The 26,398-nt window shown below is 41.7% G+C and overlaps 1 protein-coding gene across 1 annotated transcript in view; it reads left to right on the top strand.

Annotated features, from left to right (window-relative positions):
- Positions 1–26,398, top strand: part of lrp6 (low density lipoprotein receptor-related protein 6) — a 63,330-nt gene that overhangs the window by 18,048 nt on the left and 18,884 nt on the right. The window contains exons 3-10 of the mRNA XM_050036262.1: positions 8,795–8,992; positions 9,087–9,283; positions 10,000–10,134; positions 14,137–14,533; positions 16,343–16,514; positions 23,232–23,448; positions 24,318–24,607; positions 26,151–26,377. Coding sequence (XP_049892219.1) covers positions 8,795–8,992; positions 9,087–9,283; positions 10,000–10,134; positions 14,137–14,533; positions 16,343–16,514; positions 23,232–23,448; positions 24,318–24,607; positions 26,151–26,377 — 1,833 coding nt within the window. The remainder of the gene's footprint in view (positions 1–8,794; positions 8,993–9,086; positions 9,284–9,999; positions 10,135–14,136; positions 14,534–16,342; positions 16,515–23,231; positions 23,449–24,317; positions 24,608–26,150; positions 26,378–26,398) is intronic.

The following is a 26,398-nucleotide window of genomic DNA, read 5'->3' as shown; positions in this document are numbered from 1 at the left end:
AAGGCTGTAGCTGTGTTTAGCTCCTGGGCAGGCTATCAGTTAAAGCTTTTGTCTTGGGCTGAATGAGATTACGTGGAGAGGCCCAGCAGCTCCGTTTGTGGGTCACTTCTTCATTTGGAAACATGAAGTAAGCGGACGGGATGATACTTGGAGTACTTTGTACCTCTGGGTTTTCCTTTTACTGCAAACACATTCACAGTTTACTCACTTTACTACACACTGTACTACCACTACTACTACTATTGCTTACTATGTGGTGATTGTTGTTGCTTTATTTCAAGCTGTTTCCAATCATAAGATGGTTGATCTTCCCTTCTCAACTTTGGAGCCAACAGAGGGCCTAAAAATAACATTTTTTACATCTGCTTTTCAAAGACAACTGTTCATCTCCATCTGTTTGTTTGGATGAAACTCTCCAGACCTGCTACTAAAATGGTCCTTGTTGTAAAATGTGTTTTTCAAAACCCTCCAAAAAATGTAGTTTACAATCAGAAAATGTTAACGCAACCAGCCAGTGATCACGTTTTAGAACCAGGAAGCAGCAAAATTATCAGTAAATCTGACTTCAGCCATCACCTGCCCTGTTTGGTTCGGTTCACTTGGACTAAAGTTTGTTTGCCCCCTCAGTGCAGTTTGTTTGGGCAGGTGTGAACACAGCAATCACACTCAGGTGTGCACCAAAACAACTGGACCAAGACCAGCAGCTTTCTCGTCCAAGGCATTTGATCTGGTCCTCTTGTAAATGCTGCCGTGAGAACACGAACCAACTCTAGGCAATTATACAACTTTGGAACAACATGAGTCCCTGATTCAGACCAAAGGAGACGACTCTAGGGCTGAAAGCAGCCTTAGTTAATAGTTCAACAGTTTATTCACAAAAAACTGGTGTGATTTAACCTTTTATATTTGTTCTGCTCACCTGGTGTCAAGTAGATGCCATAGGAAATGTGTCTCAGGCCCTGTTTAGACGACAACGGTTTCTCTAAAAACGGAAAAGTCTGTCCTTTGCGTTTTAAAAAACTTCAGCGTTTATATGACGACATTATTGAAATGATCGTTCACATGGAGCCGCAAAATCTACTGGAAACGCTGTAGTATGCACGCCAGGCCAATGGGTGGCAGTGTAAATTTGCAAAGCAACACCACGGCATGACGCCATGCGCCTGTGCTGAAGCGCCTTCCTCTACAACGCGGTGATTTCAAACCAAAACAAAGAAGACACAATGGCGAAAGCATGCACAGATAACTTTGTCTGGATGGACGATGAGGTGGAGTTGCTACAGTAACAGATCTACACTTCAAGGTGAGCAGCACAAACAGAGCTCGGCATTGTTGTGACGGTTGGCGTGCCTAGTGACTGGAACCGTAATGCGCATGTGCGAAAAGTCTCCGTTTTCAGAGGAACTGCATGTTGCAAGTTTACATGACAACGGAGACGCTGCCGTTTCCAAAATGTTGCTTTCTGGAACCCGTTTTCAAAACGTTGCGTTTTCAGGCACCCAAAACGCCGCTGTCGTGTAAACGATCGGCCAAAACGCAACTTAAGTTAATCATTTTCAGTTGAAATCGTTGTCGTATAAACGGGGCCATAGAGATCCTGCCCCAGAATCACCTGATCAGTTTAGTGAAGCACCTTTCCTACTGCACAGAGCCTCCACCAACACCCTCTCACATCTGGCTATAAGATGTTCTCTCATTTAACTTGGGATAATGACCGGAAAATCAGGTCCGGACATTGTTCAGTGTTTCTTTTTCACACATGAAGCACACATCAGGAGATTGTCTGTCAGACATGTTCTCACCTACTGGAAATACTTTGTTTGGTTAAGACGAGGACAAACACCTGGGTAGAGCGTGGAGGAGGCAGGACATGACACACTTTACTTCGTGGTCATAAACAACAGAGTATCTTGACGTTCTTTAAACTTGTCTGACGATTTCAGCTTCGGCCCCTGCCAACAGAAGTTCCAGAGTCTCGTCATCTCTCCAGTTAAACGTTTTCATCGTTTCCGTCCTGTAAATTACCTTCGTCTTCTTCTTCACCCTCGGATGTTTGTTTTCTCCTGGTTTCGTGCGAGCCTCACATGAAAACGTCATCAACATGCTCACTCCCTCACTTTGAATTCTTCAGACAATTTCCTTTTGTATTCACACATGGACTCAATTAGACATTACACTGAGTTTGTACTTGGAGCTGGCAGGACGAAGTCCATTTAATGTCCGATCCAACTGATTGGACATTTGCATTCTCACGTAGAGCTCCTCTGGGTAATGTCTAGATAATGTCAGGTTTGCAGTGCACGTGTGAGAGGGCCTGTAGTCAGGAGTGGGAGAAGTTATACTTAGCGTTCATTCCTGGGATGAATGACGATGCAGTCGTCAAGACTCCAGCTTCAGTCGGCAGCGATGGGTGCACACATTTTCACCCCTTTTCTGGCACAATGCAGTGATTTGCCACCACAAATTCCATTCGTCTCCCACCAAGCCTTGCTCGAATATTGTTCATAATTAGTCAGCACCAAGTTTAAAGGGAGAATGAATATAGTAACAAATATAAAAAGAAGCAACCGTAACATTTTCATAGGCGTCCATGCTGCTTTCTGCTGTTTACTACTGTGTTTTCTGGCACGTTTGTGACTTGCATATATGTAGTTATTGCGGTGGGAAAAGTGTACAAATGAAAGTTTGTAGTGACGCAGATGATGATCCAAACTTAATTTAAAGATTTTAGAGGCCTGAAGAATTGGCCACCAGTATTTGTTGACCCCTCAAATGTTTCTTGGGATCCCTTGAGAGGTCCTGACCCTCATGTTAGGAATCAACTGCCTTAACGATAACTATACTCATTGATTGCAATCCTTAATATTTTGTTATCTACACCCGACAAGCAGAGATATTTTAGATCATGTGAACACCATCAAAAGCTCCAGAACAGCTACTAAATGGACCCTGTTGTGATTGTTGTCATTTTATTAGCAGCTGTTTCCAATGAAAAAATTATTGATCTTTCAATCTCAACTTTCACGCCAACATGGTCCTGAGGATGACATTTTTAACATTTTTTTTCCATTGACAACTGTGGATCAGATTTAAAGCCCCAGAACTGCTACAAAATGGTCCTTGTTTGTCACCACCTAAAACTAAATGTTATTTACAATCATAAAAGTTTAAGAAAACAAGCACATAATCACATTTGAGAAGCTGGAGGCAGCAGATTTATCGGTGACAAATGAATCCAACCATCATCAAAGTTGCTGTTTGTTAATTGTTCCGGCTGTAATCTGAGTCATAAATCAGAATAAAAATGTTCAGTTGCAGCTTCTCTCGCAGATTATATCTCGTAAAATCTGAGTTTTTTAGTATGTGGTTTTGTTTAATGTGTGTCGTCAGAAATCTGGTGTGAAGACTCGACAGAGAGACCCTGTTACACAACCTGTGATTTGACAGCAGCTCTCTCAGATGGAGAGGCTTCGTCATTACATCAGACAGATTTTAAAAGGCGTGTAATTGGACTCATTAAAGGGCTCATTTTGGACAGCAGCCCTCCCCCCGCCCCCGCTCCGGATCAGGCCTTTTGTCCGGCTCGGTTCAGTCCTTCCTGCCTCTGACTTACTGCCGACCTCTGCCGTCTTTGGTCACAACAGATTTTCTCACCAGCTACAAGTAGAAGACAACGACTGGCTCAGTTTGACGGACAGTTTTACAAAGTTTATGTCCAGAGATTCACACTGTCCGTCTGTTTCCTGCAAACTGATTCACTCTCAGTCTGTCGTCCGTAAGCAGCACCAGAAGACAGTTTTCTGAAGTGTTTGTTAAATACCTACAACATATACCTTTGGTCTCTTTCACGTCTTTTGCGCAGCCGTCAATCATCTCCTAACTTGATAACGCTGTGAATATTTCATTTTTACTGACTTAAAGTGGAAAATATTTCTCGATTGGTTAATCACAAAAAGAATAACATTTATTGCCTAAGGTTTTCAATTCGATTTTCAAGCAAAAATGTAAATTTTCAGCAATTTTCTGTGTTGTCTGTTACCATAAATGGAATATTTGGGGATTTTTGGACCAAACAAAACATTTAAAGATATTAGCTTGAGCTCTAATAAATATCGATGTCTATTTTTCGCTAATTTCGGACATTTGTAGGGCGAACTCTTTCTGCAACTTGTGATTATTTTCATAAATCAATCAGTCGTTCAGTTAGAGTGCCTTTACACTTTCTGAAAACCTGATTTCACACAATCAAATATCTTGTTTTGTCCAAAACCCAAAGGTTTTCTCTTTACTAAAATATAAAACAGAGAAACAGTAAATATTCACATTTAAGAAGCTGAAAACTGCAAATATTAGGCTTCAGCGTTTATATGACGACGTTATTGAAGTGATCCCCGTTCACACAGGGTTATTTGTTTGATAAATGATTCATTTTCTGTTCAATCAACCCAGTACATATAATTTAGGCATGTAATACTTAGATGGAGTTTTTGTTTGGTTAGTTTTGGCACCTTATCTTGCTGATTCCTTCCTTGGATGATGTGTTAAATGTCTTAAAACCAGCAACTTTAGTGGATAAAATTAGATCAATTGATGATCATTAATCACAGATGACTCACAAGTGGTTAATGGCATAGGAAAGAAATAAAAACATCATTCTGTTGCATAACTTGATTAATTTCTTGGATCTTTGCTGCAGTTTTTTAAATTTAACAGTAGATTTGTTAATCTTTGCTTGTCACGGAAGATTGAGAGTTTGGTTGATGCAGTTGTGGTGATGGGTTACGGCAGTATATTTTGATAGATCTCAAACCAAAATTTGGGAATTTCTGATGTTACCAAGAAGTATCTGGCCAGATTATAAGTAATCAGTACTTTAAGGTCCAGGTTTCGGCTCTTTTACAGGTTTACTGCTCATTATTTTGGATGTGTTGCAGTTTGTTTTTGCTCCTGAGTTAGTTGTCTCCTGTCGAGATCTCTGTGTCCGTCAGCTCGACCTCAGAGAGAGTTCATGTCTTCATGAAGTCGTCCTCTCTGCTCCCCCTCAGCGCTGGAGTTTACTCTTCAGTCCGCCTCCTGTGGAGAGCTGATGTGTCGGGGGAGGGGAAGGATGGGTGGAGATTAGTGATGGTGGTGTGGATGGTGGGGGGTGGGGGTTCGAGGGCAGAGTAGCTGTCCAGCTGTGATGGTAATTAAGGCAAACAAAGAGGAGAATTAGCAGCACAGCAGAAACCTCCCCTCAGCAGGTTATAATCCTGATGTGCTGGAAAAACAGTTTGTAGTAAAATCACAAGGAAACATGTCAGCTGTGTTTTTTTTTGTTCTGGTTTAAACAAATCAGTCTGTCATGTGACTCTCAGATCAACGCAGATAGAAAGTAAACAAATCAACACCAGCATCAGCCTTTGAAATATAATTTACTGACATTTGCAGAAAAATACAGCATAAATGAGCATAAACACAAAACTATTATCTTTTTCAATACCAAAAAGCAAATCAGATAAAATGACACATCAGACGTGCAAAGAGAATTACAGAAGAATTACACGTAGAGCTTCAAAAAACACTGATTTCTCTCTTATTTGCTTCTTCAATTAACTGATTTAACTGATAGTTTTGACATTGAACAGAAAAAATGAACCTAAGACGATGAAGCAACTGACAGCAGGGAATAAATGACATTTGTGGTTAAGAAGGAAACAAAATCCTCTCATTTCACAGGGAGATATTTCATAGAGTTTAATAATTCAATTGACAATAGAGTGTGCCAGGGCTGTCGTCAAAACCCGGAAGTTTAGCATCGCGCTGGTTCCCGGAAGAGAAAGTGAATGTGATTTTTGCATTGCGTTTTGGATTATGTCAGAAAATAAGCTCTGTGGCTAACACAAGTTTATGATACTTACAGGTTTTGTTCAGCGAGATAATCTTCACATATGAACACCTTTCATACCGCATTTGAAGCTTAAATGCGATCGCCAGAAGTAAAAAGCTAACGTTAGGCTTTAACGGACTACATGACTACTCCACGGTCGCATGACTCTTGACGTCACCGCCACTAAGCTTTCAACTGATTTCGGCCGCTTTATTTTAAAAACATTGTATAATGGGGAAATCGGACTGTTTAAGCTAAATAAGAAGCTGTAATGGCGGACTGCCAGCACTCTCGCCTGTTCGGGGGTGATGACGTTTAATGTCCCCGACAGGGTTTGTAGTCGTATTGAGCAACTTGTTAGCAACCGCCTTTTTTACGACACGTAAAAGCTTCAAAATTCACAAGTAGGGTATTTACTGACGTGTTTTATGTTGTAGAACAAAACCTGAAACTCGCTTAAGCTTTTGTTAACCACAGACCTTATTTGAGGCATTTTACCAAAATCCCATTCAAAAAACATATTGACTTTTAGACAAGAGAACCGGAAGTGCTAAAAGCGCTAACGGAGTTCTGGGTTTACTGGCACACACTATAATAATCACTTTATATAAAAGTGATTTTGTGTCTCTTTTTGACGAAGAAATTAATTGAATCGTGGTTCCAGAACAGAAGACTGAATGGGAGGAGGATCGTCAAATACAATACTGATTAATAGTTTCAGTCTGTAGGGACTTGTTTACTAGTTTGGCATGAATTAACGGTCTAAAAGAGCACCTTACAACCTATAATTAATCCTTTTTCGGCATAACAATAGCAAAAATGTGTTTAAAGCAAAAGGCGACACGAAAGGTTGACAGTTTGTCTATGTAGGTATGATGTTTAGGTGTTTGTAATTACATCTATAAAGCCAACAACATGTTGCTTGAGGGCTTCTTCTCATTAGTATTTTTCTAATTCAAGTTTATTTATGAACTTTTCCAGCAGATAAAACCCAGAATGCAACACAAGAAGTCAGTATAATCCTGAGAGTACATCACTAAAGAAAAGACAGCTAGTAGAAATCAAATAAAACAGAAAAGGAACAACCAACTATATCAGTTTGTTCAGGAAAAACAGCTGAAATAAATATTTAATATAGCATCTTAGAGCATTTTTCTCTTCTCCCTTTCATGTATAAATGTTGTTATTTAATAGGGAAGGTATCTTTGTAAGCCATCTGCCTTTTTTTTACACCTCCCACAATACCTATCATAAATGAGCTGAGGTTTACCTGTCCTTTAATAATACCTGTGTGTTCAGTTCATACATTGAGCATCAGTATCCTTCATGTGGGGGCAGTAAACACTCAAACAGCAGCTCCTCGGCCTGCATCTGCTCTCTTGGTTGGTTGCCTGGCAACAGCAGCATCAGCAGCAGTAAATGTACGTCCTCCACTTGAGACCCGGCTCCCTCCGTCAGTCTGTCTGGATCCAGAGCTGCTGTGAAATGACTGCAGACTCACTGAGCTCTTTGTTTTCAAAACTCAACAGCTATTTTATTTTAGGTGCTTTTTGAGGAGCCGCTTCGTAAAACTCAAACTCTCTGTGTGATTTGTTTGTTTTGGTGTTGTTTGTTTTGGTGTTGTTTCTACTCACAACAAATCATTTTTGGGGGGTTTCTTTAAGGGTGGATACTGATTTTTAGTACTCAAGGAGACCGGTAACAGATATTCTGAGCAGATGCAGTTTGCAGTGTTGAATTAAATGCAGTAAAAAAAAACAGATTTTAAAAAACATCCTAAAAGCCATTGTTTTTATACCCTCTTTTATGTCTTGTAATCTGCCCTCCCTGGTGTTTGTATGTGTAATACTGCCATAGGCCTATTAGTTTTTAGACCCTTTATTTAATGCAGTCATTCAGAGAGAGAGAGAGAGAGGGGGACCACACTGCCCAACCCACAAGAACATGTGTTAATCAACCACCTTAACCCGACCTGCACACCGCTGACTTTATTATAGTAGCACAGTAGTCATGACTGAGGACTGAATTTGGGACAGAGACATGGACTGAGCACCAAAGTATGTGAATGTGTTTGAGAGAGAGTGTGACATTGAGAGGTGAAGAGAAGGTGGAAGGTGGACTATTTCCTGCAGTGTTCCTGTAATATATGAATAACCTATACATAGCGCTTACACTGACCTGCCACCCGAACCCCAGATATTTTCTAGGAAGTTCCCGGTTAAAAAAAAAGAAACACAACCCTGATAATTGTATAAATACTAAATATTGTGGCTAGGGATACATAATATGGGGTTTTTTTGTCGACTTGTAACAACTTATTTGGTCGGCAACCAATACTGATATGGAAATATCCATTTTTTCCCAACTAACTTCAGTGATCAAGTCAAGTCTCTGCTGTGTGATGGAGTTAACATCATGTTATGCATGCACACTCTTATCATGATGGCCCACTAGCAGATGGGGACATGAAACACAATAGCTTTTGATGAATGTAATATTCAATAATTGTGCAAAATAAGAAAAAGCATGCTGGCCGAGTTCATTTTAAAGCCAATATCGGCCGATACAGATGATGTGCCGATATTATCGTACATCCCTAATTGCAGCTGATAATCAGTTGATCCGTAGTTTCTATGAGATCACATACCAGACGTGCTGTTGCTTTTTCAATTTGGTTTATCTACCTGTAATGTTTAACGTTAACCCCAAATTCAAAAAACAACATATTAATCCTCTTCCCTGTAGTGCAGTTTACCAGTCTAGATAGTTTTGGTGTGAGCTGCAGAGTGTTTATATCAGCTGTAGAGACGTCTGCCTTCTCTCCAGTATAATGGAACTAGACGGCACTCGGCTTGTGGTGCTCAGAGCGCCAAAAATTACATAAAAAACACTACTGACCTTGTGTGTGTCCCTGCCCCCCCTCAGGTACATGTACTGGACAGACTGGGGTGAGATCCCAAAGATCGAGCGGGCGGGGATGGACGGGACGAATCGCTCCATGATCATCAATAAAGAGATCTACTGGCCCAACGGTCTGACACTGGACTACAGCCAGGAGAAACTGTACTGGGCCGACGCCAAACACAACTTTATCCACCGATCCAACCTGGACGGATCCTCCAGGTACACAACACCACCAACATGTCCTCTGTCGCGTTCATTTACTACTCTAAGTACGTGACTTAGTTAATCTGACCTCTGTCTGATGTGTTTTCAGGGAGGTTGTGGTTAAAGGGGAGCTGCCTCACCCGTTCGCCCTCACCCTGTACGAGGACACACTGTTCTGGACCGACTGGAACACCCACTCCATCCACTCCTGCAGGAAAGAGACCGGAGCCGAGCAACGCATCGTCCACTCCGACATCTTCTCACCAATGGACATCCACGTCTTCAGCGCCAAGAGACAAAACATCTGTGAGTCCAAATGTCCTCTCAGAGTCCTGAAGAGTCAGACCGAGAATATCAAACAGCTCTGTGGGCTCCACCTTGATGTTTACCAAACATGTAGATGCTTTTAAATCATCAGAGTTCAGTCTCATGGAGAAATATTGTTCTTGGCACAAAACTGACCGGAGTTCAACTTCCTGAGAGGGAATATGTTTTGTTTCTGTCTTAAAAATAAAACATGTTTGTCCTCAGTGCACTTAAAAGGGTAAATTCAGTATTTTTCAGCCTGGACTGTATTTTCCCATGTTTTTGTGTCCATGTGACTGATGGGAACAGTTTGTTAGTAGGGAGAGTGTTGCAGCTGGCAGCAGCAGCGTAACCACTCAGGGGTTGTTTGCTCCATCAGTGTATGTTTGTTTTTGTCACTGACAGGCTCAGCTTGTTATTCTACGTGTCTGACAACATTACGGAAAGGATCCTTACAGAGATAGAGCTTTAGTTAAAGTTAGTAAGATCCTTTTTGTTTAACTAGAAACAGCCCAGAAATAGCTTTGACACGAGCGTTGGAAGCCAGGTTAAAACAGAAGGTACCCTTTAAGTCAATTGTGCTGAGATTATTAGTTAATTGAGGGTTTGATGAAGATTTCAGATTAAAAGATGTAAAGACAGCAGGTTTGGAGGGAACAATGAGTCTTTATTTAATCTCTGGTAAACTGTAACGTGTGTCCTCTCTGTGTCAACAGTAGCGAGCAGTCCGTGCTCGGTGAAGAACGGAGGATGTTCCCACCTCTGTCTCCTCTCTCCGCTGAAGCCCTTTTTTCAGTGTGCGTGTCCCACAGGAGTCCAGCTACTGGAGGACGGGAAGACCTGCAGAGACGGTGAGGACGCACATCATCATCATCATCATCATCATACCTTCAGTGGACACACACCTGCACATATGAAAAGTTTTGCGTCAGTTTACTATAAGGACATTGCATCGGGAAAGGGCCCATAAGCTGTCGTATTAGTTTGTTCATGAACCAGTTAGTTGATGACAGAAAATTACTGTGAAATTACTTTGATGGTTGAAGTTATTTTTCTTGTTAAACTTATTCTGGGCATGTTCACATTGTCAATTTACTGTACATCCACCAAAAGTGTTTGTTTGTGTCTGACAACATTATGGACAGGATCCCTACAGAGATAGACATTTTTGTTAAACAGTAAGATTGTTACTGTTTAACCAGAAACAGCCCCGAAATCATCATCGACAAACCCACCAGACATAGGGCCGTTTCATAGTCGACGCCTTTTTTTTTTTTTTTTTTTTTTTTTTTGATACGCAACGTGTGTAATACCATGCGTTGCCAGCCGGGGTGATAATGCAAGCAATGTACTTGAAATGAACCATTTTGTGTTATTCACAGAAGAAGCAGGTATGAAATAGGTCGGGCAAGGAGGAAAAACTTTACAAACTCGTACGGGTAGTGTTGCACGGTATACTGGTACCAACGGTAGACCGCGGTACTTAAACACCACGGTACATATGATTCCATAATGTTGGAGTACCGTAGTACTACGGTACCTCATGGTACCACTACTGTGGGATAAGTTCAAAGTCCAGTCGCAAGAGGGTGAGTGTCCATGCGCCGTCCAATAACGGCGTGCACTGGCCACCTGGCACTCAACATGCTGCTGCAGTGGTTTGTATCCAGTGACATTTCAGGTATTAGCTGAGCTATTGAGTATCTTTGAGCAGTGAAAGTTATTTATTTATTTTTACTTGTGGGTTAGATTTGTTTTCCACAGAGCTCTACAGTGCGAGCATTTTACTCGCATTTGCGACTAAAAGTAGTTTTGTGCGATCAAAAGAAATCATTCAGGAGCACGCTGTGTGAGTACAGATTTCAACCAGCAGCAGAAACGAAAGGCGAATCCCACTGGTTGTGGGTTGAACGGGGGTCACAGACAGGAATACGGTGGAACGCTATGGCCACCGCAAGATAACGGTTTACTGGTGACCGAGAAGTCCGGCTCCAGGTCCAATAATATCCTCTTCTTGGTGTCATGACTGCCCAAAAGTACCTGGACAGCCGAGGTGTGGCGGCACACAGGTATGTGACGTGTCAGAGGAGAAACGAGCCGTTCACATTTCTCTCTTTGTGACAGGTAACGGTCCACAAACCTCACCGCACTGAAGGGACTGTTCTTTACTTATGAAGGGACTGTTCTTTACTTGTCAGGGGAGGAGGGTGGCTGGTTGATTCTTATTTTATTTATTTATTTTATTTTGATCCCCCCTATGTTAATCACTGATTGATGCTGTTTTTGAAGTATGAATAAGTCAATAAGTAATTTATTCCATTGAAATATCATTGATGTATTATAGAAAAGTGATTTATCTTTTTATAAATGACAAAAAGGGACATCTGCCTCATTTTTGCTGTGGTATCGTGATACTACTCAGAACCGTGATATTGTCACTGGTATCGTACCGTGGGTCCCAATTTTGGTACCGTGACAACACTACGTACGGGCACACCCCCATTTATATGACAGCTGTAGTGCCCTGCACTCTACCAAAATAGCAATACTAGCTAGCCGGAATGTACCGGTGACTCTGCTACCCCCTATTGCACGAGCGATGTATTGCATTTCAAGTGTCGCCAGCGTCGCTTGCGTTCAGTGTGTTTACTATGAAAGGAACTGCGTTGCTCGCACCGCTTGCGTTGCGTGTGTCGACTATGAAACGGCCTTTAAAGTAAATAGTGATTTTTATCATTGTAAAACACACTTTATTCAAAGTCAACAGAAAAACAGGTTGAAAAATACGGGACGTTGGCTTAAAGGATTTTCAGGGTCTGAAACTTCTGAATATAATTTAATTGAGGCTTTAAATTGGAGCTTGTGAAGACGTCTATCAGCTTTTTTGTTAAAACGTGTACTCATAAAAAAGGCATTCCACCACTTTTTATCTAAAAGCCTTCTTTAGTTCTTCACAACTTGGTAAGAAACTTATTCAAGAATCTGAAACAAATCTGGTTACTTCTACATATTACATCTTCATTGAAAAATCAAAGTTTTATGTAACACGTGCCAATCCAACTTTTTTTTATCAGCAGATACAGAGTCAAATACCTCGACTCTTAGTATCTGCTGATACTGGGCACTGATCCGATACGATTGCTGTTATTTTGCACGTAAAATCTGTGAGACAAGTATGATGCGATGGAAAAACTGAATGTCTTTGGAGTTTTTGCAAGTTTGGAAAAGTATTTGAAACGACTGAGATGTGTGGCGAAACAGCTGGATATCGACCAGCTGGACTTGTGCTAACATCAACCAGTCTGTGTCTTTATCTCACTGCCATAAATCCTGATATTGCAACATTAGCTTATTATTTCAACGCAATATCATCCACCCTCGTCTGTAAAAACAAAAACTAATGTAAATCAGTTTCTTCTGATTATGACGGTGCGTTATCTGTGTTTAGAGAGTCAGCAGGAAGCATATTCCACAAAAAGTGGAATTGTAAAGTGAACCTGGGTGAAAACTCAGCAGAGGAAACTCTGTCTCATTAGCTGCACTTTGGCTTCAAAGACACTCGAGTGGAAACAGAAAAGCATCCAAATATTTCCTGAAGTGCGTCACTGAAAGACGCACAAGTTTGGAGATTATCTATTATTTTCAGAAAGAAAACACAAAAAACTCCTCTTGTGTAACTGTTTACAAGATTTCAGCCCGAGCAGACAGATTGAATTCATTACTGTGTTAGTGTGTGTGTGTGTGTGTGTGTGTGTGTGTGTGTGTGTGTGTGTGTTAGTGTGTGTGTGTGTGTGTGTGTTTGTTTGTGTGCTTTGAGAAACCAGCAGATTCTCTGTTTTAGTTTGGGACCAAACCTCATTAGCTTTTTCTCTAATTTAAAAATCCCGATGACGTTCTTGCTCCACTTCTCTCCGCCTCGTGGCCGCGGTCGTCTCTGGACGCTCAGAGCAGCTAAAGGTGGTGTTGGGCTGACCTGCAGTTGCCATGGTAACCCCACTCCATCACCAGCCGGGCTCGCTGTTTGAATGGCAGCCCTGGTCGTTCCCCCTCCTCCCATTCCTCTGCCTCTTTTATTTACATTTTTTTGGTTCAGTAACCCTCGCCTGCAGAGCGATGGAGGAGCTGAAGGCGGGGAGGCTTTTGTGAAGGACGGGATCACATGTTCCCCCCGCAGACAATGCCTCCTTTCACTGCCGGGGTTTAACTATTTCAGCTTTGCTTCTTGAACCGGGGAGTATCTGAGTGGAGCGTGGTCGCAGTCTGACCTGAAGGGTTGAAGTTTATTGTTTGACTGCAGCCATGTCTCTCCACCTCCTCCCCCTCCTCCTCCTCCTTCCTCCTCACCAACAATAACTCACAAAGTTAATTTTTGGATGTTAAAGCTTTTGCGAATTTGTTGCTTTTGTCCAGCATTAAACAATTTGGTTTGAACTGATCGGCTGATTTGGATTCAGGGAGTTAAATCCACAATCAGATGTTGCCCAGAACTTGTGGTCTGACAGAAAGTTAATTGGCAACTATTTTGATAACCGATGAATTAAAAGCTGCAGAATATTTTCTTTGTGCTTCTCTATGAGCTGCACATTTTGAGTTTATGACCGTTGCTCAGGCAAGAAATTTGAAGACTTATTCTGATGAAACTAATTGATTAAAGGTTCTGTATGCGACATTCAGAGCATAAAGATATAGTGGAGCAATGGCGTCAAGTTACCTCTGTGTGTTGTAATCCAAGCTCCTCTTTGATTCAAGCTTTGATCCAACTCAAGTTGAGTGAAATGTTTCTGTCATTTGGTGAACTGACCCTTTAAAGCAGTCGCCATGTTGTCTTAAATCTGTGTAACCTTGCTCCTCAGGTGCCACTCAGATGCTGCTGTTAGCTCGGCGAACGGACCTGCGGCGCATCTCTCTGGACATGCCAGACTTCACCGACATCATCCTGCAGGTGGACGACATTCGCCACGCCATCGCCATCGACTACGACCCCGTGGAGGGATACATCTACTGGACGGACGACGACGTGAAGGCCATCCGCCGCTCCCTGCTGGACGGCAGCGACGCCCAGTTTGTGGTCACGTCTCAGGTGAACCACCCTGATGGCATTGCTGTGGACTGGATCGCCAGAAACCTGTACTGGACCGACACGGGGACTGATCGTATCGAGGTGACCCGACTCAACGGGACCATGCGCAAGATCCTGATCTCTGAAGACCTGGACGAGCCCAGAGCCATCGTCCTGGACCCAGTGGCTGGGTGAGTGTCTGAGCCTGATGATTGATTATTTCTTTAAGTCATTTATGAAGTCAAATATTTGCTTTTTATAGTTTCTTAAATGTAAAGGTTTCATTTCATGTTGACAGGACAGGTCTTAAATCAGTTTCCACATACCGTCCACACCGTAGAATTGCAACAACTTTTCAATTAGCAGATCAACAGAAAATTAATTGGCAACTAATTTGATCACTGAACAGTCAGACATTGGCTGGTTTCGTGTGGGAGTCTGTGATTTGATTTGATTACAATTATTTGGTGTCTGATTCAATATAGATTCTGGAATGAATAGAAATGGCGGCGCAATTTTCAGTCTCTTGCTCCAGTATACTGTGTGCCACACCATTCACTTGTGTCTGAATTTCACTGCAAAACAATATGAAGCACAAGTAAAATGATCCACAGCCATATTTATTTATTTGCGTTAATTATTCTGAGCGCTCCTTACAGTCTCCTGCCTGTATGAGAGTAACAAAATGAGGGGGAGGCGGAGTGCGTCTCCAGCAGTGGAGAGCAGCCTCTCTGCTGCACATTAGCTCTGGGGAAAGCCAAGACGCTTTGCAGGCCCCTAACCCCTAACCCTAACCCCTAACCCTAACCCCTAACCCTAACTTGGCTCTCAGGCGGAGCACAAAGTTATATCTCCGCCACAGAGTTGGTTAAAGTTGTTTGATGCTGCAGCTGGTCTCGTTTGTTGAAGTTACTGCTGCTGCTCCACTTCGCTAATGCTAGTCTCTGAGTGATGATGTTTTGCTGCTACGAAATAAACTACCAAATCTTTAAAATTGACCCTACTCAGTTGGATAGCTAACTAGACTTACTAGCAAACCAGGACAGACCACCCAAGTCTGTGTTTTTATTAAACTGTACCTCCCCGAATATGGCGCTAATCGTTTTAGCATTTTTTACTCACTTACATGAGACTGTTAGCATTTGCTTTTTTATTTAAAACTTTGAAGCTCACGATCAACTACCTCAGTGCTCTGCTAGTTATCCTGACTAATCGGTTAACGAGCAGACTCAGGTAGATCACCCATATTTGTGTTTTTATTGAGTTACACCTCCCGGACTAAAAAGCTAAGTCCATTACATGTAATGGTTAGCATTAGCTTTGCTTTGCTACAGTTTTGAGCTACTTACCTATCCCGTGATTGATACAGATTTAGGTGGTGTACCCCAGTCTGCTTTCAGCCCATGTGCAGCATGTATTATAATGAGCAACTTTTGAGAACAGGTTGCAGCAGCTGTGTCTCTGCATTAAATCAAAACATGCTTGCAACTCCAGCGTTTTCGCACTCTGGACTGTTGGAGTGCTCCTCTCACTAACTAGCAATCGTTGACATTTGTGAATCGATGCTGAATCTTTCATTTCTGCAGCACAGTGCTTCTGAGAATCCTAGTGTATTATTTATACTTTCTCTTACTCACTGTTGGTTTAAGTTACTGCATCTTCCAACAGAACAGCATGGTTGAATTTCAGTCTGCATGCATGCTTTTAGCCTAATGTTGTTGAAATAGAGCAGCTAATGTGAGATGCCCGTTAGGTTCATCATGTTTCCTGAGTATTTTGCAAGTGGACGTTGAGATTGTTCTGTCACTTACTGACAAAGCTTTGGACATGAAGTATCACAAACAGGTTTACATGTGACTGACTGCATCATTTTGATTGATGTGTAACTGATCTGATGTGAGAAACATAAAGATGAGAACTGGTTTCTTAATCACACCATCAGCCAGACGAACACATCAGATAAAGCTCCAGAGCTGATGACTCTCTCTTTGTGTTTCCAGTTACATGTACTGGACCGACTGGGGCGAGGTGCCAAAGATCGAGCGGGCTGACCTGGACGGTATGGAGCGGCAGGTGATGGTCAACACATCTCTGGGCTGGCCCAACGGCCTCGCCCTCGACTATGAAGAACGCAAACTCTACTGGGGAGACGCCAAGACGGATAAGATCGAGGTCAGTGTTTTATTTGCATTCTGTGTGTGAATGTGTGTGTGTGTTCATCTGGGAGTTGTAGTTTTACATTCAGTGTGAGTTCACCTGAGAGGATCAGAGGAGCTGAACGCTGTGAGTTCTTGTTCTCGGCCTCTCATAAAGCCGAGCTCCCGCTGGTTGACGGCGGCTCCTCGCTGTGACGGTTAACTGCTGAACACGGCCTCCCACCGGGCCGGTCAGAGAGCCGGAGGCCGCCAGGGGCATACTGATGCTTCCTGTCAGCCTTCAGAATAAAGTGACGGCACCAATCAGTCACATGATGATGGCTCTGATCTTCATGTCGGCAGGAAGGCGTCTCTAAAATGTTGATTCAGGCAGGAAGAGTCTTTTGTTTTCAGGTGTAGGCATTAAAAAGTGCTCTTAAATCTTTTGTCAGCACTGGACTTATTTTAATTCTTTAGTGGAATTGAAGCTGTAATCTGACAGCCACCAGACTCCAGTCACATTAACAGTAAGTTTACTTTGCAAAACGGGAATTGCTGTTCCCCGGCTGTCACGATTACTAAGTGTGAAAGGTAAGGTATCAGGTGCCAGTTTTGTCCCCGGAAGTGAAAGTTATTGTTAACATTTTTCAACTCTGAACGTCCAGAAAAAAAAACACCAAACTGTAACACTCAGTGCAGCATAGACGCTCAGCACCTTGTCATGCTGTAGCAGAGTGTAGATACACAACACTCCCATTGCAAAGGATTCACAAAATGTGCTGCCCTCTTTTCTTTTTGATGAGCCGCTGCAGCTGCACTTGTCGTCATCTTTCACGTGTTGTTGTTCGTCCACGCTGGTAGGAGTTCTTCCTTTGGCGTAGACTAGAACACTTGAAGGCGTATATGCTGACGCGTCAGGTCCCGAAGAATTGCATCCCTGATACCTTCTGAAGAAAAACAATAACCGTCATATTTTCAGAATTTTGGCATCCACTTGGTACCAAAGTATGAGTTCTGCTGACATCCCCAATACCAGTATTGTGACTTTTCTCATTACCCTTTATTTTTTTCCAGATATGAAACACATTTATTTTAGTTAAATTTACATGAAAAAAGGAACAAAAAATATATTCTGGTGTAAACACAGATTATTTCCAGTTGTACGTCTCTGAATCCTGTCAGTCACTCAGACGGCTGTTAAACTTTCTCCACATCATGAGTCGGTCTCCACATCAAAGCTGACGGAGCGGCCTGTTAAACGTCGGTGCTGTAAAGAGTGTCGACAGTCCAGTTGGGTCTGAAAATACAACTTTCTCTTTTTCTCTCTCTGCGGTTTCCATCCTCACGCCATCTCGCCATGTTCTCGTTTTTTATTTTCCTCTCCGGGGGTGGCGTGACCCCACCTGAACCCCCTTTCCAAGCCCCTCGGAGGTGGTGGTGGTGGTGGTTCTCGTCTCGCTCAATGGGAGAGGGGCTGAGGGGCCTCCTCTGGCCTCTCTCTCTCCCTCCCCTCAGGTTTCTCGGAGGACCCGGTTTTTGTGGCGGGATCCCACATCTGGTTCCGATTGCGGCCTGCACTCCAGCTGCGGTCGGCTCTGTTTAGAATAGACCCCGAATCTGAAACCGTCGCCGCACTGCGGTCACAACTCCCAAACCAGCGGAGACCTTTTGGCTGAGGCCGTCGAGCTGAGGATGGAAACTTCATTTTATATTTATACACCAGCACCACTCTCTCTCTGGCCGTGTGTGTGTGTGTGTGTGTGTGTGTGTGTGTGTGTGTGTGTGTGTAGGATGTTTTGAAAGATGGCAGCCGGCCATGCAGGGGCTGTTCTGGGAGCAGCGAATAGCGTCGCTCCACACTGTTTATCAGTTAAAGGACCGAGCAGATTACAGGCCTCACTGTTTTTTTCCCTTTCAGTAGATTCCTGACATTTCTCCTCTGTTGACACTTCGAGTCTCTCGGCATGTTTTACACAGAATCTTATCAGAGACGTCTTCATGTGTCTCAAACGGGCAGACACAGAAAACCTGGTAGAAATTATTTTCCTCTTATTTTTGTCCAAACTAGTTTTTATTTCAGACTGAACAAAAGTTTTGAATCTACTGTAACTTTGCAGGATCTGTTTTCTTTTGGTTACTTGATCCAACATCAGAAGTTTCACCATCCGGCCTCAATAACTCAGCTCTGAACACACCACCAAACAGAGATGAAACCATATGAAGTATAGTGACCAAAGTCACCATGGTAAAATGTGCTGATTTTTTTTTTTTTAAGTACTGATACGTACACACAATTTCTTTCACACTCTGTAAACAATAATGCTAAAAAATCTCCGGTGTGCTGTCGCTGCCTTCTGTCATGTTTTCATTGACACTAAACAAAGCCACGCAGTGCCTGTGTCTGGGAGTCTGTCGTCAGCTTTGGTTGATGCTGAACAGAATTTACTGCAAGCTTTTCAAACCGTGGTGATCAAGCACGATTTAAATTATATTTAAGATTTGAAATAGTAAAACCAAACAAACAAACAAGCGAGGACCATTTGACATTATTGTTGGATTTCCTCCATATTTTATTGCCGGGCATTCGTATCAGATTCTGTAACATCTGAACAAAATATTGGTGACATAAAGCCAGTGTTAATTTTGTTAACGAAAACTTAATGCCATTAAATACAATTTTTTTTCCCCCATGACTAAGATGAGATGATAACGAGCAGGCACTGACGTCATTAAACACCCTGTACATTTACTTATCTCTGATATTGGAAAAAAATGCAACTTGACAAAGAATCTCAACTTTATTTTAGTTATTTGAAATTAAAAAGTGAGAGTTTTTGCCCAAACTTCCATTAAAAAAAAAAGGTTTTAAAAAGGGTTTCAGCGCTTAGTCTCAACCTAATTTTACTTTTTCCACAAACTTTAATTTAAAAAATGGTTTCAAGTTTCAGTTCTAGTAATAAAAAAGTTTGTTTAACCAAATATAACTGCATTTTTTGAAGGTCATTTAGACTTACGATAATTATAATTCTCTAATACTGCGATACTGTTAAACCGCAATATTTTCTGAGACCATTATCGTACCGTGAAAATATGACAGCCCAAATCAGCACGACGAAAAAGACAAGACTAAAACTTTACTTAACTCTCGCTTTATTTTCGTTGACAAGTGTTAGTAAATCTGTGGATTATGCAGTTTGGGTGTGTGCGTGAGAGAAAGAGTGTGCGTGTGTCAGTAAACGCAAGCGCCAGTTACACACTGGAGTGAGTTGGTCAGTATGGCAAGTGTGGGTAATATGCGGAGGGTGCCAACGTGAAACTGTTGAGGGTCGTGATCCAACCTGTTTTTCATCAGATAATGAAATAAAATCTGATGTGAAATAAATTTAAAAATGCACAAAAATATTGGTTTGGCTCGACTAGATCGACTGAACTGGTCGGTGTATTCTGATGACCTAAAAAAGACTAAAATATCAACACTTTTCATCAGCTATAACTGAAATAGTTACAGTATTCTTTGAATAAGATGAAACTAAAATGAAAAGGATGTCACCGACATTTTAGCCAACATGATGCCAGAATAAACAGCAGGGTTTCCTCAACCATTATAAGACTTGGTTGCAGCGCTTAAGCCGATGAAAACTATGCTGAGACATGTTTTTCTGTCATATCTGGTTGAATTAAAAGTTCATCGCTCTTTGAAAAGGTGTGTTTGGATTATTATGCTGTTACATTATCATGATGTCAATGGCATAAAATGCTCTCAAAATGACAATATAATAGTTTATTGCAGTTATTTCTGGAACAATATATCATTGAACAAAAGCAGTTATCATGACAGGACAAAGCAAACTAAAGGACAGAAGGAGAAACTTTATTTTGTTTTTCTCTGGTTTATCAGTCAAGTGTTTGAACCTCACTGCAGACTCTCTGCTGACAGTTTTTAAAAAAACAAAGAATTTTTCCGACAGTTGAAGTTTCTTGTATTGGTTTTTGTAATCATAGTTTAGTTATTCAAGTGGACAAAAGAAATGTTTAAGACACAGGAAACGGCACCAATATGTGTCCTCACAGATGGGGACACACTTAGGTCAGAACATTTTATATGCACGTTCACAAAGGGCGTCCCGCCGGGAGGTTTTTATGTGACTGCCAGCAGCAGAAGGGCTCCTGAGGTCTGAGTACATACAGTACAGTGTGCTCAGTCATGAGCAGGAGAAATGTCCGTCTAAGTTACATATGAGGTTTCTCAAGATTTATAGTGACAAAATAACTCACGTTTATGACGTTTCTTTAAGGTGATCCTATCCAGTTTATATGTAATGTTAATATATGTCTGTGAGGGAATCTGTCAGTTGTATTTGAGATAGACGGCTTTGACACATCAAGTTCGCGTCGGCCTCCAGGATGTGTTTCCTTGAGTATCTCTATCAAACCATTGTTTGCTGCAGCATTAATGTGCTGACTGTTTTTCCTGCAGCAAATGATAACGTTAAAAGAGTGATCAGCGTTGCTAAGACATCATACAGGGTTTCTCAAGAAGGCCTTGAGTTAATTCCTTCAAGTTTGGCACAAACGTCCACTTCGAGTCGAGGATGAACTCAAGATTTTGGTGGTCAGCGGTCAAAGTCATTTAGACCTCGTCCATTTCATTCTGGTGAACACAATATCTCAAGAAGGCCTTGAGTTAAATCCCTTAAATTTGGCACAAACGTCCACTTTGAGTCGTGTATTCGTTCATTCATACATTCAAAGCCTAATTTAAGACTTTGCTTCCTAATTTAAGACTTGGGAACAAAGACATTTAAAGAAAATCAATAAGCAAACAAGTCAGGGGTGAACTGATAAGATTTTGTTGGTAAAAGGTCAAAGTTACTGTGACCTGGTCCGTCTCACTCTGGTCAGCACAATATCTCAAGAAGACCTTAAGTACAATCCCTCAGATTTGGCACAAACGCAACAATGAACTGATTAGAATTTGGTAGTCAAAGGTCAAGGTCACTGTGTCCCCACAAAACATGTTTCTGGCCATAACTGAAGAATTCATTCATTAATTATGACAACATTTCACACAAATGTCTGACACGATAAAATGATTAAGTGATGACATTTTATATCCAAAAGGCCAAAGGTCAGCCTCACTGTGACATCATCATGTTCTGCATAAAACACTTTTGTGGTCATTATTCAGCGTCATATCTCAGGAACAGAAGGGGAGACATTTGGTCAGATACTGAATTGGTGACTCTAATCTTGAAGCTGATTGTATAGATCTTCTGTGTGTGAGTGGCATTATAAAGTCCTTAATGTACCTTCAACCAACAAAGCCCAATGTTTTGTGTTTATATGCTTTATGTAAAGCCGTGTGAATTGATCTGAATATGAAGCGTTTATATTGCAAAATAATATGTTAGTTTCTTAAGAGATGAGATGGAGCCCTCTTCTATTCGCTTAAAGAAAATAAAATCAAAATTCAGCGCCACTAGTTGGTGCATATAAGGAACAGTATAATCATTTTATAATATCTAATATATTAATTACAAATACATAAATAAGTACATAGGCAGCCTGAAGCTTAGTTAGTTTCCCTCCGCTGTCTGCAGGTAAATGGAGCTCTTACTTTGGTATTTAAGGGGTTAATAAAATATGGCAGACATTCACCCAAACACTCAAATCTCTGCTTCTTATCGTCTCTTTGTTCAGCAGAACTTTGTAGTGTCGTTCAGTCGTAAATGATCCGTTTTTTATCCTCCGCGTTTAAACTCAGTTCCAGGTTTTGTGGATCGGGTCCTGATCGGTCTCAGTTGTGGGTTTAGAGACGCTGCCGCCGCCTCGTTGAAGTGAGATGTCAAAGTTTGTGCGAGAGAAGAAGAAGAAGGAGAGGAGGAAGAAGGAGGAAATGTGGCGGCCATATGCTGCCGTTGTTTGTTTGCTCGGGCTGTTGCTTCTAATTAGCGGCGCTGCGATGTGCTGCCAGGTCGCCTGAGCTCTTCTGAGCACGCTCAGTGTGCACAGCGAGAAACACAATGTGGAAACTCCGTCGCTCTGCCCAGCCCCCACCCGTCCACACGCCGGGCATGATGGGAAACATGCTTTATGGTTTATGATATTTAAAATGTGTTTCCTTTTGTGACTCAGCTGATTTGTTACTGCGAGATGTTCTGTGTCTTTGTACTTCTGGAGATCAGAGAGGGAAAGTAACTAAGTATATTTACCAAAATACTTTACTTGAGTATTTCTATTTCCTGCTCCTAAATATTTCTACTCCGCTTCATCTCAAAGGGAAATACTTTTTACTGCACTACAGTCATCAGATGTAGTGAACACATTAATGCGTCAGTAATTATAATACAGAAATAAAATTACTCTGCAGAATGAGTAGTTGTACTTATACTAATACTTTTGTACTTTGACTCAAATAAGATTTTGATGTAGGACTTTTTAAGGAAATCTGTTTCCTGTTAAGTGTGGCAGAAATCCTTTGTGAAGTTTGACTCCGTCTGATGTTCGTCTGTGTGCAGCAGGGCAGCTTCCTCTGAGCATGCTCAGTATGTCACATCCTCCTGTCTGCAGGGTGCACACAAGGTCCTTGAAGTGCTGGAATTTTAAGGGGAAAAAAAATCATGTTCTGGAATACCTTGGAAACACCACAGTCCTTGAAAATGAAAAAATAGTGCTTGAAAAGGTACTTGAAATCTCTTGAATTTCATTCTGTACAATCTGTAATAACCCTGTGTCCTGTCTGTCTGTCTCTCAGGTGATGAACATGGACGGGACGGGGCGACGGGTGCTGGTGGAGACCAACCTCCCCCACATCTTCGGCTTCACTCTGCTGGGCGACTTCATCTACTGGACCGACTGGCAGCGCCGCAGCATCGAGCGTGTCCACAAACGCACCGCGGAGAGAGAGGTCATCATCGACCAGCTGCCTGACCTCATGGGCCTCAAGGCCACAAATGTGCACAAGTCCTTCGGTGAGTTACAGAGCCAAGTCACAGGTCTTCTTCAGGTCCAGCTGCAGGTCGTTCAGGATGCTGGATTATCAGTGTGTTGATCAGAGTCTAGTCCTTATAGTTAGATATAAAAGTGTCAAAGGTGTTTAAAAACAGTTTGGCGTGTTCCCGCTCTGCAGTCAGACTGTCAGTAGACTCTGTGCAGCCCAGTCTGACTGGGAAGTATGGATAACAGAGTATTAATATTTCAGGGCTTCAACTCAGCTGATGCAGACTGCAAACACAGTGTTTTACTCCTCCTCTCTGCTCTGGACTCCAGGAATTAGACCCCTCCATTTAAAAAAAAAAGAGAAACAAAAGTGAAACTCTATCAGGAGCTGCGTCTTGTCAGAATAAATCCAAACCTATATGACTGGAGCATGTGGGACTTTACTTTGAAAGGACAGGCACAGGAAGTGTCCACGCTCAGCAGTCAGACAGGAGTCAGGTTAATTTCCAGGGCTGGTACCTGCGGTTATTCCACAGGCTAGTTAATAACATGTCGGGCAGGAAATCCAAAGTGTGGGATCATTTTGAGAAGGTGAAGGACGAACCCAAGGTGATATGTAAACTCATCTTCATTGGTCGACTACAAACATGACGTATCATCTGAAACATGGAAGTAGCTACATGCCCATTAGCCCACAGCGTCATTAACAGGCGGCTCGCTCAGTGTGTGACGTGCACTTGTAGATAAAATATAGGCCTATATTAATGAAGGTTCATTAGTACGGTAAACACATCAGTTCATTTATTAAAATAAAAACTTATCGTAAGTCCTCTGATCTGCACCAGAATATTGAAGCATGTATGATGTATCTGACTCACCTGTGGCCCCGCCCCCTCCTCAGGTACGAACCTGTGTGCGGAGAACAACGGCGGCTGCAGTCACCTGTGTCTCTACAAGCCTCAGGGCGTCCAGTGTGGCTGTCCCATCGGCCTGGAGCTCATCGCCGACATGAGGACCTGCATCGTCCCCGAGGCCTTCCTGCTCTTCTCCCGCCACACCGACATCCGCCGCATCTCCCTGGAGACCAACAACAACAACGTGGCCATCCCGCTCACCGGCGTCAAGGAGGCCTCGGCGCTCGACTTCGACGTCACCGACAACCGGATCTACTGGACCGACATCACTCTGAAGGTGAGGCTCAGAGAGCGGGGACATGTGTGGACAGACGTCCTGCTGGTTGGCTGGAGGCCTGCAGAGTGGAGCTGTAATGGGCTCCCAGGAGACGCCAGGGTGGAAGTAATTGATGGCTGCTCCCCTCCTCTTCCTCCTCCTCCTCTTCCTCCTCTATCTATCTGATTTATCTCTCCATTTCTTCCTCTTCTTCTCTTTCTCCTCCAGATTCTAGTCCTAGATGTAATAGATTTCTTCTTATCGTTGTCAGTGCAGAGCGAGGGAGCCTTACATTTTTTTCTTTAGAGGCAAAATTAAAAAATTAGGACCACAGACAAATATTTGTGAGCACAGTCGAAGTGTTTCTTCTTGTATCATAGCCTGATGTATCTCCTCTCTCTCTCTGTGCCATCGAGCTCCATCTTTGTCCAGAAACTTATTAACACATCAATTAGCCGCTCTCTTAGTGTGGGTGACATGTTCCCTTGAACACACACACTGTAGTTTATTTTCACTCCCACACACACACACCATCCTGCTGACACAGATACTCACGACAGCACCAAATGTTGATTAATCCGCTGTTGAAAATAGTCCCCAACATCTGTTTGTTTTATTAAAAACCACAGTGAGCAGTTTAGGAAATCAAAGATGAAACTGTTGATCTGTGATTTTAAAGATTTACGTTTTCAGTTGGAACAAGTTTATTTTTTTAAGGACCCAAAAAAAAAAGACAATTTAAAAATTACTAAAAAATAATAAGAATTATGTGAGGAAATAAATAATAAATAAAAAATAATAATTAAAGATAAATTGAAAATAAAAATTAGATAAAAATGAAATAAAACAGAGACGTTAATAGTCATATATAAAATCTAATTAAAATTGAATTAATAAAACAAAATATGGATGTACATAGTGAAATACCTTTACATGGACAGATAGGGATAATAATAGTGTTAATAAAAATTTAATTAATTAAATTAATAATAACAATAATACATAATAATTGTAGTAAATAATAAATAGAATAAATAAGTCAATAAAAAATAATAGATAAGCGATAAGATCAAAATAAAAATGAGAATGTAATAAAATAGAGATCTTATAGTGATACATAAAATCAAATTAAAATTGAATTAATTAAAAATATTAAGTTAAACAAATAGATAGATAGCAATAATAAAAAATAGATAATAAGAAATAATTACTAAATAATAAATATAATAAAGTAAAAAAGTAAATAATGATAAAATAAATTGAGATGAAAATAAAAATGAGAAAATGGAGAGGTGATAATAGTCATACAAAAACATCTAATAAAAATTTTATTAAAAAAAGTTAATATAAATTGATAAATACCACTGTACACTGAGAGATAGTAATATTGATAAGTTAAAAAAAAAAAACTTAAGTAAAAATAATTATCAGAAAATAGAACTGAAGATAAAAATGGAATAAAATACAGAGATGGTAAAAGTCAGAAAGTATTTAGAGACACATTAACACAGTTTTATTTTGGGTCTCATCTGTGCGTCGTCTTGTCTCTTCCTCCCGTCTGCAGACCATCAGTCGGGCGTTTATGAACGGCAGCGCTCTGGAGCACGTGGTGGAGTTCGGTCTGGACTACCCTGAGGGGATGGCGGTGGACTGGCTGGGGAAGAACCTGTACTGGGCCGACACCGGCACCAACCGCATCGAGGTGGCCAAACTAGACGGGCAGCACCGGCAGGTCCTAGTCTGGAAGGATCTGGACAGTCCGCGAGCTCTGGCTCTGGATCCCGCTGAAGGGTGAGAACTGGAACTAAAAAT

Source organism: Epinephelus moara, chromosome 23, assembly GCF_006386435.1.
Source record: "Epinephelus moara isolate mb chromosome 23, YSFRI_EMoa_1.0, whole genome shotgun sequence".
Lineage (NCBI taxonomy): Eukaryota > Metazoa > Chordata > Actinopteri > Perciformes > Serranidae > Epinephelus > Epinephelus moara.
Note: the sequence above shows the minus strand (reverse complement) of the source record. Positions and strands in the feature narration are given on the sequence as shown.